General features: G+C 39.2%; 1 protein-coding gene across 14 annotated transcripts in view; it reads right to left on the bottom strand.

Annotated features, from left to right (window-relative positions):
- LOC140731833 (general transcription factor II-I-like) overlaps window positions 1-8,486 on the bottom strand; it is a 141,151-nt gene extending 132,665 nt beyond the window's left edge. For 10 of the 14 annotated variants that reach the window (XM_073053708.1, XM_073053709.1, XM_073053714.1 and 7 more), the window contains exons 1-2: window positions 8,300-8,486; window positions 636-1,494 (exon numbers count right to left, since the gene is read on the bottom strand). In XM_073053708.1, coding sequence (XP_072909809.1) covers window positions 636-1,209 — 574 coding nt within the window. In that variant the 5' untranslated portion in view covers window positions 1,210-1,494; window positions 8,300-8,486. Of the gene's footprint in view, window positions 1-635; window positions 1,495-7,435; window positions 7,538-8,079; window positions 8,180-8,299 lie in introns of those variants that run through there. The other 4 variants (XM_073053706.1, XM_073053707.1, XM_073053702.1 and 1 more) reach the window with 4 other exon arrangements.
- Window positions 8,487-13,949: the final 5,463 nt, after the last annotated feature.

Below are 13,949 nucleotides of genomic sequence, written 5' to 3'. Positions count from 1 at the left end.
GCATTCAGTTTTAGAGATGACAGTAATGGCCAGGAATGAAAGTGAAACTATTTCACTTCATCAACAAGTTAGAAACTATGTAGAATCTGAAGATATCACCAATCATCTATAATATTATAATGAAAGTAAAGATTTGGAGGATGCAATCATCAACAGCATTGCATAACGGCAGTCCATTACCTACACAAAGTAACTGCACTGACTTTGTTAATTTATAGTCAAAAGAAAATGGCACAGATTAATTCCTCTACTGATAAGTTTTAGGAACTAATACACAGTTTTATGGTACTGTTGTAGTATTAGTAGTGTTCTAATTTGTTCTGTATTTCATTTAAATACATAATTTGCTACTCTGTTTATCTTTTCAATACCTTTTAAACTATTTCAATGAAATGTCATCTAATTGGGGTAGCTGCTTAACTGGGCCAAAACGTACTGGTCCCGATATGTACCAATTAACCGGAATCCACTGTACAGTTGTCCCTTGGTAACTAGAGGGATTGGTTCCAGGACTCCCCGCGGATACCAAAATCTGCGGATGCTCAAGTCCCTTATATAAAATGGCATAGTATTTGCATATAGCCTACACACATCCTCCCGTATACTTTAATTCATCTTTAGGTTACTTATAATACCTAAAACTTGCTCTGGAAGGTAGCCTTTCTCTTCTATGGGTTTCTTGAGCTTTTCTGGGAACATTGATGCTGCCTCGGCATCAGTTGATGCCGATTCTCCCATAATCCTTAAGCTCTTGAGGCTGTAGCGCTTCACGTAGCTAGCCAGCCAACCCTTACTAGCCTTAAACTCCTTCCTCTCGCTCTCCTCAACCCCTTCACAATAGTGCTCATAGAGGCTAAGTGCTTTTTCACGTATAATTTTCCCATCAACAGGGATATGCTGCTGTGACATGTCCTCTAGCCACACACTTAATGCTTTCTCAGTCTTTGCAAGCACTTTATCACGAACCAGAGAGACCATTTTTGCCGTTGTAGGGGCAGTACGAACACTTTCACGAATTTCAGCTTCTTTCTGCTTCATTGTGCGAATGCTCGATTCGTTCTTACCGACCCTACGGCCCACTTCAGAAAACGACATACCACTTTTCAAAAGATCTAAGATTTTAATTTTCTCGGCAAGAGATAGCACTTTACGCTCCCTCTTAACCTTTGAGGAAATGCTTTGACCACTTAATTGCTTTTTAGGAGCCATTTTTTCACAGAAACAAAGGGTGGACACAACACAAGCAGCAAATGGAGAGAGACTGAGGATCTGCGAAATGGCAGGAGGCTACAGCAGGGTATGCCTACACATCACTTCATTCACGTGGATTCAGCATAGTGCTCAGCAAACGGCAAATTCAAGTTTTGGTTTTTGGAGCTTTCTGGAAATTTTTTCTGAATATTTTTGATCCGTAGTTGGTTGAATCTGCGGATGCAGAACCCGTGGATATGGAGGGCCAACTGTACTGAAAATGCTCGACAAGTCAAACAGCATCTGTAGAGAGAGAAAGAGAGTTACTGCATCACAATGACCTTTAAGTATCTTGCTTGCTTTTGCAAACCTGCAGCCTACTGATAAATCTATACAGAAGAAAGGAGGTGCAACTGGGTTATCTATCTTCAACGTTGTATCATTTGTGCTAGGATCTACGTTTGTACAATCAATTAGTTATGCATTCTTAATGTCGTGTTTTATTCTTGCAAAGGCAAACTTATTCAGGAAGGTTACTCTCAAAATGTATTTCCTTACAAATTCCAGGCTAGTGAGGCATATTTGCTTTGCACATAAATAATACAAATAAATTAATACTTTGGAGACGATTTTCCACTACCCAGAGATTACTAAACTAATATTTCTTGCAACATGGCTCTGTGTGCAACTAGCCATGAAGACACTGGCTCCCAGTTCACTGATGTATATAAGATCTCTCATGTAATTTGTTGACTACACTCAGTAGCTGTCAAATGAAATACAGTTCCCAGAAACCTATCCATGACACTCAATGTTTATTTCTCCCATTCACAAATATTCAAAAACACCCAGGAGTTATTGAAAAAAACAATTAAAATATCACGCTAAAATTAAACACCAAAGAAGGTACAGGCGTCCTCTGCTTTACGAATGTTCGCTTTACACCACTTCGCTTTTACAAAAGACCTACATTAGTAAACTGTTTTCGCATTACAAAGAGGATTTTCGCTTTAATGAGAATTTTTCCCATATAAATTAATGGTTCTTCACTTTACGCCATTTCGGCTTAAGAAAGGTTTCATAGGAATGCTCTACCTTTGTAAAGGGGGAAGGAGATACCTGTAGTAAATAGATTGTAGCTACTTGAAAACCTGGAGTGGTATGGTAGCATAGTGGTCACCACAATGCCTTACAGTTTCAGCAACCCAGGTTCAATTCCCACAGCTACAGATTCAGCTGGTAGATTTCTCTGTCTAAGGCCTGTGAAATTTGTCCCATCAGACTGCACAAAAAATCTGCAGTTACAGTATGAGGAAGCTAGTAGCAACTGTCATAGACTATGATTTCTGCAGAAAGAAGCTCTACATTAAGCAGACTCACCAAAATGTACCAAAGTACCAGGTTGAAAGATCCACTTTCTGTAAATGTAGACCCAGTCAGCCAGATACCCAACAATTCCAATGAAAAGCATTTCAGAGAGCAGTCTTTAATGTAAACTTCTTCGAGGTGAGAATATCAAATTTGAATGATGTGAATACTAATCATAGCTCACTTAGCCTGGCAATAAGAACACTAATTATTGAAAATATTGGCAATTAAATTATGCTCCGGGCATTCAATCATATTGGCATATTTAAGTTTCACATCTATAATAAAGATAGTAAAAGCTTTGGAACCAAAGTAACCAAAAAAAGGGAAAATTAAAGGAGAGGTACATTGTTTAAAACAGTCACTTCATCAAGGATACATCAGTAGCAGTCTGGACAGATTACAGTTCTAAAATCATCAAACTCATTATACAATGAGCATATGTCCACAGAAGAACATGACTAACAATACAAACAAGCCCAATGCTCCCTGAACTCACTCCATCATTTCACATGATAATGTCTGGACCTGTGCCTCAAGTCCAGCTTCCCACCCAGTCCCTGTACTTTATGATGTCTAATATTCCATCTTAGCTTTGAATTTACCCAACTAGCGAATAAGCAAAGTCCTTGTAGTAGAGTTCTGAAGATTTACAGGTCTCTGCATAAGGTAATTTCTATTCTCAATCCTATATAACCCATTCTTAAACTAAGTCTTCAGCTCGAGAATTAGCAGCTTGAGAATGTACCAAAACCTTGTACATACAGGTGTCCCCCGTTTTTCGAACGTTCGCTAAATGACAGCTCGCTGTTACGAAAGACCTACATTAGTACCTGATTTCGCAAACCAAAGAGGATTTTCACTTTTATGAAAAAAAGACGCCCGCTTTATACGTGTGTTTACCCCAAGAAAGACTGTCATGACCATGAAGCCTTGTGCGGGCAGTTGTGTGCGCATGTGTGTAAGTGCCGATTTTTTTCTCCAAATCGATTTCAACTCACTGTCTTCCTGCTTTTGATAAGTGAAACTAAAGCGTACATAAAATATTTCTACTTTATATAAGCTGTATATTTATCATATAATTCCTGCTTTTACTATATGTTTGTGTTATTTAGTATGATTTGGTAGGTTTTTGGGTCTGGGAATGCTCAAAAATTTTCCCATATAAATTACTGGTAATTGCTTCTTTGCTTTACGACATTTTGGCTTACAAACGGTTTCATAGGAACGCTCTACCTTCGGATAGCGGGGGAAACCTGTATATCTTAAGTCTCTCTTATTTGTCCAAACTACACCAAGTGCAAGCTAATCTTATTCAACTTTCCTCTCATTGGACACACTTTCTTACAATTAGTCAATCAAGTAATTTAAACTTTTTTATTCAAAACTACATAAGCTACAGCAAAGGTGTTTCACTACTGCTAACTTCTGTACCCTAAACCCTTTGTGATAAAGGTCAACATACCAGTTACTTTAATTGTTTCCTCTACCTTCAATATTTTCCCTTAACCAGCAATAGGATTTCTTCTACATTAACATTCAGCACATTCTCATGATTTGAAGATCTTTCCTGCCAAAGTTCATTACTTCATATTTCCCAAGTATATTTCATTTGCTACCTCATGTACCGTTCTAATTGCTTAAATCTACTTGGCCAATTTTACAACCCCTCCCCCTCCCATTTCCAGCATAGCTTGCTCTTCTGTGCGGGTTTACCAGTCAAACTTCGATGAAAAGGCAGAATGTACTGTATCAAAGTTATTCATCTAAATTAATATGAACTCAATACTGATCACTGTTACCCTATTAATAATCTGTCTACCTGAAAAATGACACATTTATTCTTATTCTGCCGTAGTCTTCTATAAATGTTAAATATTATGAGGTTTTAGTTTTTGCAAGAAATGTTTGCATTGTACTCTATCAAAATGAATTTTGAAAAAAACTGACTTATATTCCATTTATTAGTTTCCCATTATCCAACCTTTAAACTGGGTGTTCCCAACTGTTACTATGCCATGGCATCCTACCATTAACCAAGCAGTCCGTGGACCCCAGGTTGGGAAACCACACTTTAAACTTCTATGTGGAAGTACACAAAGTTTGTCAATTATGACCTCCCTCTTAAAAAAGCTAATTTATGTAATATGAAGTGCCCTGATGCTACCCTTAATGCTGGACCACAGTATTTTGCTGTCAAGGTATTAGATCAACTAATCTACATTTCCTAAGCCCCCCACCACCACCCAATTTCTCCTCTAAGAGGTGTGACATTTTCCACTTATTAAATCAACCGCAGCTGCTCTACAGAACTTAGATTTTTACTATTTCTGCCTGTAATTCTGGCTTCAGAGATGGCAGTTATTGAGTCCAAGGGATACGTACTATTTCAATCTTTTAGTTTCTCCAGAACATTAATTACTAAGTCCCTCTGTCATTAGATCCTCAATTTGCTTCCTTGTCTATCACATTTGAGTATTCTGTAGTGAAAATACAGTACATACAAATTACTTAGCCATTTCCCTTCACCCCCACCCACCCATTATAACTTTTCCCATTGTCTCTACGGTGATCATAGTTAATTGTGCTGCTCTTTAAGTATCTCTTGGTGATTTATTCTATCTTCTCCCTATGGTAATACTTAGCAATGCATAACAACTCAAAGACCTTTTCAATCTTTAGATTTATTACTTTTGTCAACATTGCAAGACTATCCCCTTTGCTGAACTTTTTGAATTGAATTACCATCAACGAATTATTTGTGTTATGGATTTTTTAATAGAATGCATTTACACTGCTGCCAAAAATGTAGGCTGGTATGCCTTCACACTATATGCATGCTCATGCGGGTACGAGTCAGCCAGATTGCACCTATGTCTGTGCTCATTTACGTGCGAGCATTCAGGATTCTTCTCCTTACTAAATTCCTGGAGTAGTCTTGTCACAGCAAATGCTGTTTTTCCAGAGGGACAGGCAGTCAACAACATTAGCCCAAACCCAGGCACCCATTTGATTATATCACCAGTCAAGTGAGGGACCACTATTTGCAACAACTCTGCCGTGACAGATAATGACTGCTGAACTGAATTGTTATATTTGTTCCATCAGTATTGGCTAAACCTCACTTGTATGCCATATTCATGAACGATCATCCTACTGGCTTTCATCCAAAATATGCAATGAAGCATACATAAGAGCAAGCAATGCACTCAACATTTGCTAAACAAATGCTCCTCTACCACCCTGCCTCCACAGTACAACACTCTCACCTCAGGCATACATTAAGCTGACACTGAGTACGGTAACTAATAAGAACGAAGCAGCACATATCTGCTACAATCTGGCAAGAGACTTCAATCAGGCTAGTTTGAAGAAACCTCTGCCTAACTTTCAACACATCGCCTGCAATACTGGAGGATTCAATGCATTCGACCAATTCTATACCACCATCATGGATACCTACTGCTGCATCCCTCACCTGCACTTTGGTTAATCTGACCACCTGGTTGTGTTTCTTCTGACTGTGTATACACAAGAGACTGGAGAGCATGGTACTGGTGAAGACAACAAGTAGAATATGAAATTGTAATCACTGTCAAAAAGTACTACAAATGTGCTGTCATGGACAAACCAAGGTAGAACATACAAGGTAAAGGTAGGGCACTGAGGAGTGCAGTAGAACAGAGGGATCTGGGAATACAGATACAAAATTCCCTAAAAGTGGCGTCACAGGTAGATAGGGTAGTAAAGAGAGATTTTGGTACATCGGCCTTTAAAAATCCAAGTACTGAGTGTAAGAGTTGGAATGTAATGGTGAGTTTGTATAAGGCATTGGTGAGGCCGAATTTGGAGTATTGTGTGCAGTTTTGGTCACCGAATTACAGGAAGGATATTAATAAGGTTGAAAGAGTGCAGAGGTTTACGAGGATGTTGCTGGGACTTGAGAAACTGAGTTACAGAGAAAGGTTGAACAGGTTAGGACTTTATTCCCTGGAGCATACAAGAATGAGGGAAGACTTGATAGAGGTATATAAAATTATGTTGAGTGTAGATAGAGTGAATGCAAGCAGGCTTTTTCCACTGAGGTTAGGGGAGAAAAAAACCAGAGGACATGGGTTAAGGGTGAAAGGGGAAAAGTTTAAAGGGAACATTGGTGGGGGGGCTTCTTCACACAGAGAGTGGTGGGAGTGTGGAGTGAGCTGCCAGATGAAGTGGTAAATGTGGGCTCACTTTTAACATTTAAGAAAAACTTGGGACAGGTACATGGATGAGAGGTGTATGGAGGGATATGGTCCAGGTGCAGGTCAGTGGGACTAGGCAGAAATATGGTTCGGCACAGCCAAGAAGGGCCAGAAGATCTCGAGTACAGAGGTGTGAAACATTAGAAACTGGTGATGCCAAGGAACATTGCTATGTCTGCAGATTATAGTACAATTCAAGTCTTTTAAACTTTCCAAAACAATAGCTAAAGAAGAACATATTTCATAGTCTAAATAGTATCACTTTTATTAAAGAGATAAGCAAATTCTACCCGAAATGTCAGTTATCCCTTTGTATCTACAGACTAAGGTTCAACCAGCTGAGCTTGTCCAGCAATTTGTTTTCAGCTCCACATGACATCTGCAGTCTCGTGTCATTTTTTGCAAATGTGTTACTCAACAACCGTCTTCATAACCAATTTATATAACATTTATATATTGTTACCATTGATTCTTAAAAATATTTATCTATAATGTACGGGTTCAGTATTACCAATAGACTAATTACTGTTAAATTCGGATACAGTGCACTGTGTCCAGTACTTGCAGAACAATTAACATTATTAACAACCAAATGCAAAGAAATGAATATGGTTGTAAAATTTTGATCACATTACCACGAATCATTCTTCCATGTTTTATTAACCACTTCTTTTGCCTTTCAGCCTTACTAATTGACGTCCTGCCTCCTACATACTGATTGGTTACGTCGGAATACCGAGCCTGCCACGGGATTATCTATTGGACAAAGCAGCTGTCGGTCAATCAAGGAACCACGCATAATACTGGAGGAACACAGCCGGTCAGGCAGCATCTACGGAAATGAATAAATAATCGATGTTTCGGGCCTTCGGGATAAAGAATTTGTTTAAAGCCTCACAACTTACTACCACATAATGCAAACATTGGGCTTGCTGAGTTCCTCCAGCATTTTTCTATGCGCAAATTTGCTTGCATTTATGACCTATTTGCCGCCAAACGATCGAAAGTACACCGGTATTAAACCAATACTGGAAGGAAGTAATTCAAACACATCCTATCCACCTCTAAACATTTTCCCCAAGCCTCATTTTAGCCGGGGAAGCCCGTCGTGCCGAGTTATTTTCGGTGGCAAGGATGTAATGACGGGGAGCCGTGTATCCCTCCGCCTGCTGCAGCAGAGCCGCGAGTCGCACAGCCACAGCGCGGAGACGCGCGTCCGTTCATCGCGCCGCCTGCTCCATGCAAACAGGCGCCCGCTCAAACGTTTCGTGTGACTTACTACATTCTGTACCGTACGCACATGCAGCGGAGAGAGCGGGGACGGTTTGATCCCCCCCTCCCCCCAGCTCCAGGCTGACAGGTTGGTGGTGAGCGCTCACAGGAAAAGCGGTGACGCGCAGCCGCGTGCACTCCTACAAATTCCCCTCAGCCGCCAATGGAAAATGCTAGAAAAAATAAATAATAGACTGCGGGTATTGTCAGTCACGGTGTCGTATTACCTCAACTCTAGATAAAATTCGTGTTTTAAAATAAACACAAAAAGCCAAAAGTCGACCTAGAGCTCAGCTGGCGGAGCCTAGTCCTGATGAGGGGGTCTCGAACTGGAACGTCAGCTGTTTATTCCCCTCCATAGATGCTGCCTGACTCGTTGCACTTCGCCAGCATTTTGTGTACGCGCTGGGAGCCCCGTCCCCATTCCCTTTGACCTTTGCGAAGCTGGGACGCACGCCAGCGGCATGCCGGGAAATGTAGTCCAATTTGTCTCGTTCTGCGCTTTCAACTACATTGTCCTCATACCACAATGCCTTGAATGCCATGTGGTAAACAACTTGGCAGTTCATAATATGTATTTGATTGAAAAATAAGATAAGAAAGTTTCGGCAACATCAGAATCAGGTTTATTTTCACTGGCATGTGAAGTGAAATTTGTTTGCAGCAGCAGTTCAATGCAATACCTAATCTAGCAGAGAGAGATAATAATAATAATAATAATAATAATAATAATAATAATAATACGTAAAACATAATAAATAAACACGTAAATCAATTATGTATATTGAATAGATTTTTTAAATGTGCAAAAACAGAAATACTGTATATTTAAAAAAAAGTGAGATAGTGTCCAAAGCTTCAATGTCCATTTAGGAATCAGAGGGCAGAGGGGAAGAAGCTGTTCCTGAATCGCTGAGTGTGTGCCTTCAGGCTTCTGTATCTCCTACCTGATGGTAACAGTGAGAAAAGGGCATGCTCTGGGTGCTGGAGGTCCTTAATAATGGGCACTGCCTTTCTGAGACACCGCTCCTTAAAGATGTCCTGGGTACTTTGTAGGCTAGTACCCAAGATGGAGCTGACTAGATTTACAACCTTCTGCAGCTTCTTTCGGTCCTGTGCAGTAGCCCCTCCGTACCAGACAGACTGCAGCCTACCAGCGCAGCTTGTCTGAATGCTCTCATGGTGCTTAGGCTTAAAAATGGCAGCTCTTGTTTTATTAAAAATTTTTTTATTGAATTTTCAAATGGTTACAGAAGGAAAAAAAAATTATCAACCCTTCCCCCCTCCCCTTAACCCCTCTCCCCTAACATATCCCTGTAGAAAGAGAAAAAAAAGAAAGAAAGAAAGAATGCCTGGATATCGGAAGATCCCCACATGCTCTATGGAGTTCATAATAGCCTTAGTATATATATTTATTTCTTTCCCCAAATAACCAATAATTTTATTTTCGGAGCACCTATATATTTAATCCCATCTTTTGTAAATAAGGGTGCCAAATTTTCAGAAATATTTTCATATTTATCTCTTAAATTATAAGTAATTTTTCAAATGGAATGCAGCTAAAAGCTGTATCTATTTTCATTTCTTAATGTATGTTAAAATTCTTTTTCTTTTCACCGGTCCGTTAAGCCCATTAACATTAAAACTTTATAAATTCAGTAAATTAGTCATTATTTTTAACAGGGTTACTCCAGTCTATAGTAATACCTAACTTTTCAACTTTCGTAGTACCTGGGGAATCTTTTTAAAATTCTCCATGTTGCTATGTGTCTCACCACCCCCCCCCCCCCCCCGATTGTCCAGGCAAAGAAAGAAGGATTAAAAAAAAATAGATTATAAAGAAAAAAAATAACAAAATACCCCCCTACTAATGTTGTGAATAAAAAAAAACAGATTACCCCCCTCTGTTGTACGGGTCATGGCAATTGCCATGATTACACATGTGAATCCCGTAGCAATTGATCCGAAGTTCCCCCAGCTCCCCTGTAACATAAAAAAGTATATATAAGAGAAGAAAAAATATCACTACTCTCGATTAATATTTCTCAAATTTTTACCTTTCTCCCCCTGTATCATATAATTAAGAATATATTTATATATTCTTCTGTCCTTAAACATCCATCAACTCCATTCACTGTCCCTGTCTTCATCTTTAATCTGTTTCACTTTTAAATCTTTGGCTGTGGTTAGCGAATATTTGGGAGTTCTTGTGCAAATTCTTCCGCATCCCAATAATCAGTAAAAGATCTTCTTTTTCCATCATCCAAAAAAATTATCAGGGTTGCCGGGTGGCACAATATAAATTTATAACCCTTTTCCCATAAAACTTTTTTCGCTGGGTTAAATTCCTTCTTTCTCTTCAAAAGGTCATAACTTATATCAAGATAGCAAAGAACTGTTTTCCCTTCTATCATCAATGGCCCATTTCTCTTTCTGGCATGTTGGGCAGCCGCCTTTAGGATCTTTTCTTTATCTTGATATCTTAAGCATTTTATCAAGATTGATCGTGGGTTTTGATCAACTTGAGGTCTTGGTCTTAAGGCTCTGTGAGCCCTATCAATTTCAATTAACCAGGTTCCTTCTTCCATTTCCAAAATTTCTGGAATCCATTTTTGAAAAAAATTTATTGGATCCTTTCCCTCTATACCTTCTTTAAGTCCAACAATCTTAATATTATTTCGTCTGCTAAAATTTTCAAGTACATCCACTTTTTCCAACAACCATTTTCTTTCTGATGTCCAGGCAGAAATATTATCTTCCATTTTATTCACTCTATCAATGGTGTCTCCCGTTGTTTCTTCCAAGTTTTTAATTTTCTTATCCATTTTGTCCTGTCTTTTCATCATTTTATCAAACATAATCTTCATATTTTTAATAACATTTTTTATTACTTTTAATGCTTTTAATTCATGCATTATTTGCACCAATGATTTTTTTATGTCTCCAATATCACCTCCAACTTCTTCCTGTTGCTCTTCTTTGTCTCTTCATCTTCATCTGATTTATCCAGAGAATCTGATAACACCTCATATTCACTTTCACTTTCAGTTCCGATCATAGCTGGGATTTGTAGTTTGGGTTGCTTGTGTTTGTGCATGCCCCTTCCTTCATGCATGCACAATTCCTGTTGCTCTTTTCTTTTGGAAACGGTTGATGTTGCCGCAGTTTCCTGTTCTGTGTTGCCGGAGGTAAAATGCACTTGAGCCCGAGGCTCTTTCATGGCGGCCAGCCTTGATTCTTTTCCAACTTGTGTTGTCTTCAAAGTAGTAGTTTTCTTCTGCTTCTGTTTAGGAGACATATCTTAAGACAATCCTGAGTAGTTTATAAGTTATTTTTAAAAAGTATTTACTAACTTTTCTTCACTTAGACATTATTTTACTGGTTTTTTGCGGGAGAGCTGGAATTCCACGTCTCGATCCTACGTCATCACGTGACGTCCCCCCGCAGCTCTTGTTACAAATTGTAGAGTGTTAGTATTACTACTAGAGTGATAAAGTTATTTAAGTATATTAGTACAAAAATGTTGGAGGAACTCAGCAAGTCAGGCAGCAGCTATGAGTAACCTGCTAGTCTCTCTGGCCCCAAACAATCTTTTCAGGTGAGGTGATACTTCATCTGAGAGTCTGTCGGGCAGAAAGATTTTTGAAAGTCTTATGCTGCTGAGGAATACCAGAGCCTTATTACAGGACAGGCGTTTGGATGTCTTGGGTCAGGAGAAAGCCTTTGATAGGATATCACTCACATAATGTAATGGATGTGCTCTCCAAAATGGGATTTGGTGAGGGAATCGGGAATTTGATCCAACTGTAGTGCAATCCGAATAAATGGGTAGGAAACAGCTTCCCTTTCAAGTTTGGAGCAAAACAGGGTTGCACACTCTTGCAATTTAGTTCATGTGCTGTATATGGAAACATTTGACAAATCCATCTGGAAGGACGAGAGTATAATAGTGGTAACCCAGGTGAGATCTCTCTATACGTGTGCGACATCACTGTCTTCTGCATGGATCCGAGGTTGGTTTGCTGTTTGATCCGCATTGAAGAGCGAGGCCATGCTCTTCGGTAACTGGTCTGATCGATCCAGTGTTCCGTTCATCTTCGAGTATGATTACCTGAAGGTGCTGGGGTTCTGGTTCAGAGGGGCCATGACATGCAAAAAGAATGGAGATTTGGAAGGTAAAATAGAAATTGGGACTGCTGTACTTCATGGAGTTGTGACCCACCTCCCCTCACTTCTCTAGCTGGAAAATCACCCGGGCTATGTTCCAGTTCATCTGGGGAACCAAGATGGAGCAAGTCAGAAGGGTCATGATGCACAAATTCCTGGACAGTAATAGAACAGTATTTGACGCGTTGTCTGTGAATATAAGAATGAAAAGGCACTGCATGGATTATTCTTGTAAGTAATTTTTATAAAGAACAAAGTTTATTTTGAATTTTTAAAAAGTCTATCTTTTCGGGTGTAGCCTCCAGTACATCAGTGAGACCCAACTCAGAGAAGTTGGATCTCCTGGTGACCACCCATTTCAATTCGACTTCTCATTCCCATTCTGACTTATCTGTCTATGGTCTCCTCTACTGCTGTGATGAGGCCAAACTCAGGTTTTAAGTTTTGTTTGTGGAGTATTTCTGTGACACTCACATTGAGTCTCATTTGTCTAAAATGTCTGAATGGACTATCAGATACATCAAATTTAGCTGTGTCACTGTTGAATAGGACCGGAACAATGAAAATCTCAATACTAACCAAGATTAGAATGGAAACAAGACTCACTGACCAAGGCAAAAGTTATCTCATTTAAAGATATTGTTAAGCAAATGTAAGATTATTTTAATCCAAAGCTGTTAAAGGTACATGAAATCTATACGTTTGGGAGAAATAACCAGAAGCAGGGGGAAGCAATTAGTGAGAATATTATTTTATTAAATAACTTTATAGCTGTAATTTCAAATCCGACATTCTGGGATAGATTTTGACTCGTAGGTTAATAAAATTCAATCAAAGCTGTTCAATACTCATCTTCGCATTCAATTTGTATGTAAGATTACCATATGGATCAAATTGTATCTAAGAAGACTGAAGACTTTTACCCATCACAGGCTATTAGGAATAGCTTGGTTCAGTCAGAGAGCTGCAGAGAAGTCCAAGGCCAGATCCAGGTCTGAACTTAACATGTGAGATTGTCCGTGAGCTACCATTACAATGCCCAAGTTTCACTATAGACTTGTTAGTTTTGAACAGCAAATGTTTCAATTTCCAAATGAACGGCAATGTTTCTGCAGTCTACAAATCCAAGGTTAAGAGAAACAACAAAAGCAATTTCAGTGGCAATTAGAAATTACAAGTGAACGAAAAACCTCATAGTTTGGAAAGTCATTTAGACAACGAGAGGCTAGGATTGTGCAGTAACACTCTACATGAGTAACTGGAGCTATTAGATAGACATTCAAGAATGATAGGGATGCAAGAGGCTGCAGGTGGTGGAATGTGGAGCAACAAGATGTTCGCGGATTCAGCAAGTCAGACAGCGTCTGTGGAAGGAAGTAGACGGTTCGGGTCAAGATCCTTCATTGGGACTGAAACACTGAGGGAAGTGGAAGAGGTAAAGCAAGAGCTAGCAAGTGGATCCAGTTGAAGAAAGTAATAGGCAGAAGGAGGGGGAAAGTATAGGTGGGAGCTGATAGATGGAGGCAACAAAGCTAAGCTAAGCAAGATGGCGCCAGTGAAATATGGTGACGTTCCACAGGATGCATACAATACTTATAAATATACCTCTTTTGAAGTACTGTCACAGCAATCTGCATGTAATTTCCATTTAAGCAATGTACTTTTAATTGACTTAATGACTTACAGATTACATGATCTTGTGAAGGGCTT

The sequence above is a fragment of the Hemitrygon akajei genome, chromosome 8, assembly GCF_048418815.1.
Source record: "Hemitrygon akajei chromosome 8, sHemAka1.3, whole genome shotgun sequence".
In the NCBI taxonomy this organism is placed as follows: domain Eukaryota; kingdom Metazoa; phylum Chordata; class Chondrichthyes; order Myliobatiformes; family Dasyatidae; genus Hemitrygon; species Hemitrygon akajei.
The sequence above is the reverse complement of the archived record's forward strand: the minus strand, read 5'-3'. Positions and strand labels throughout refer to the sequence as shown.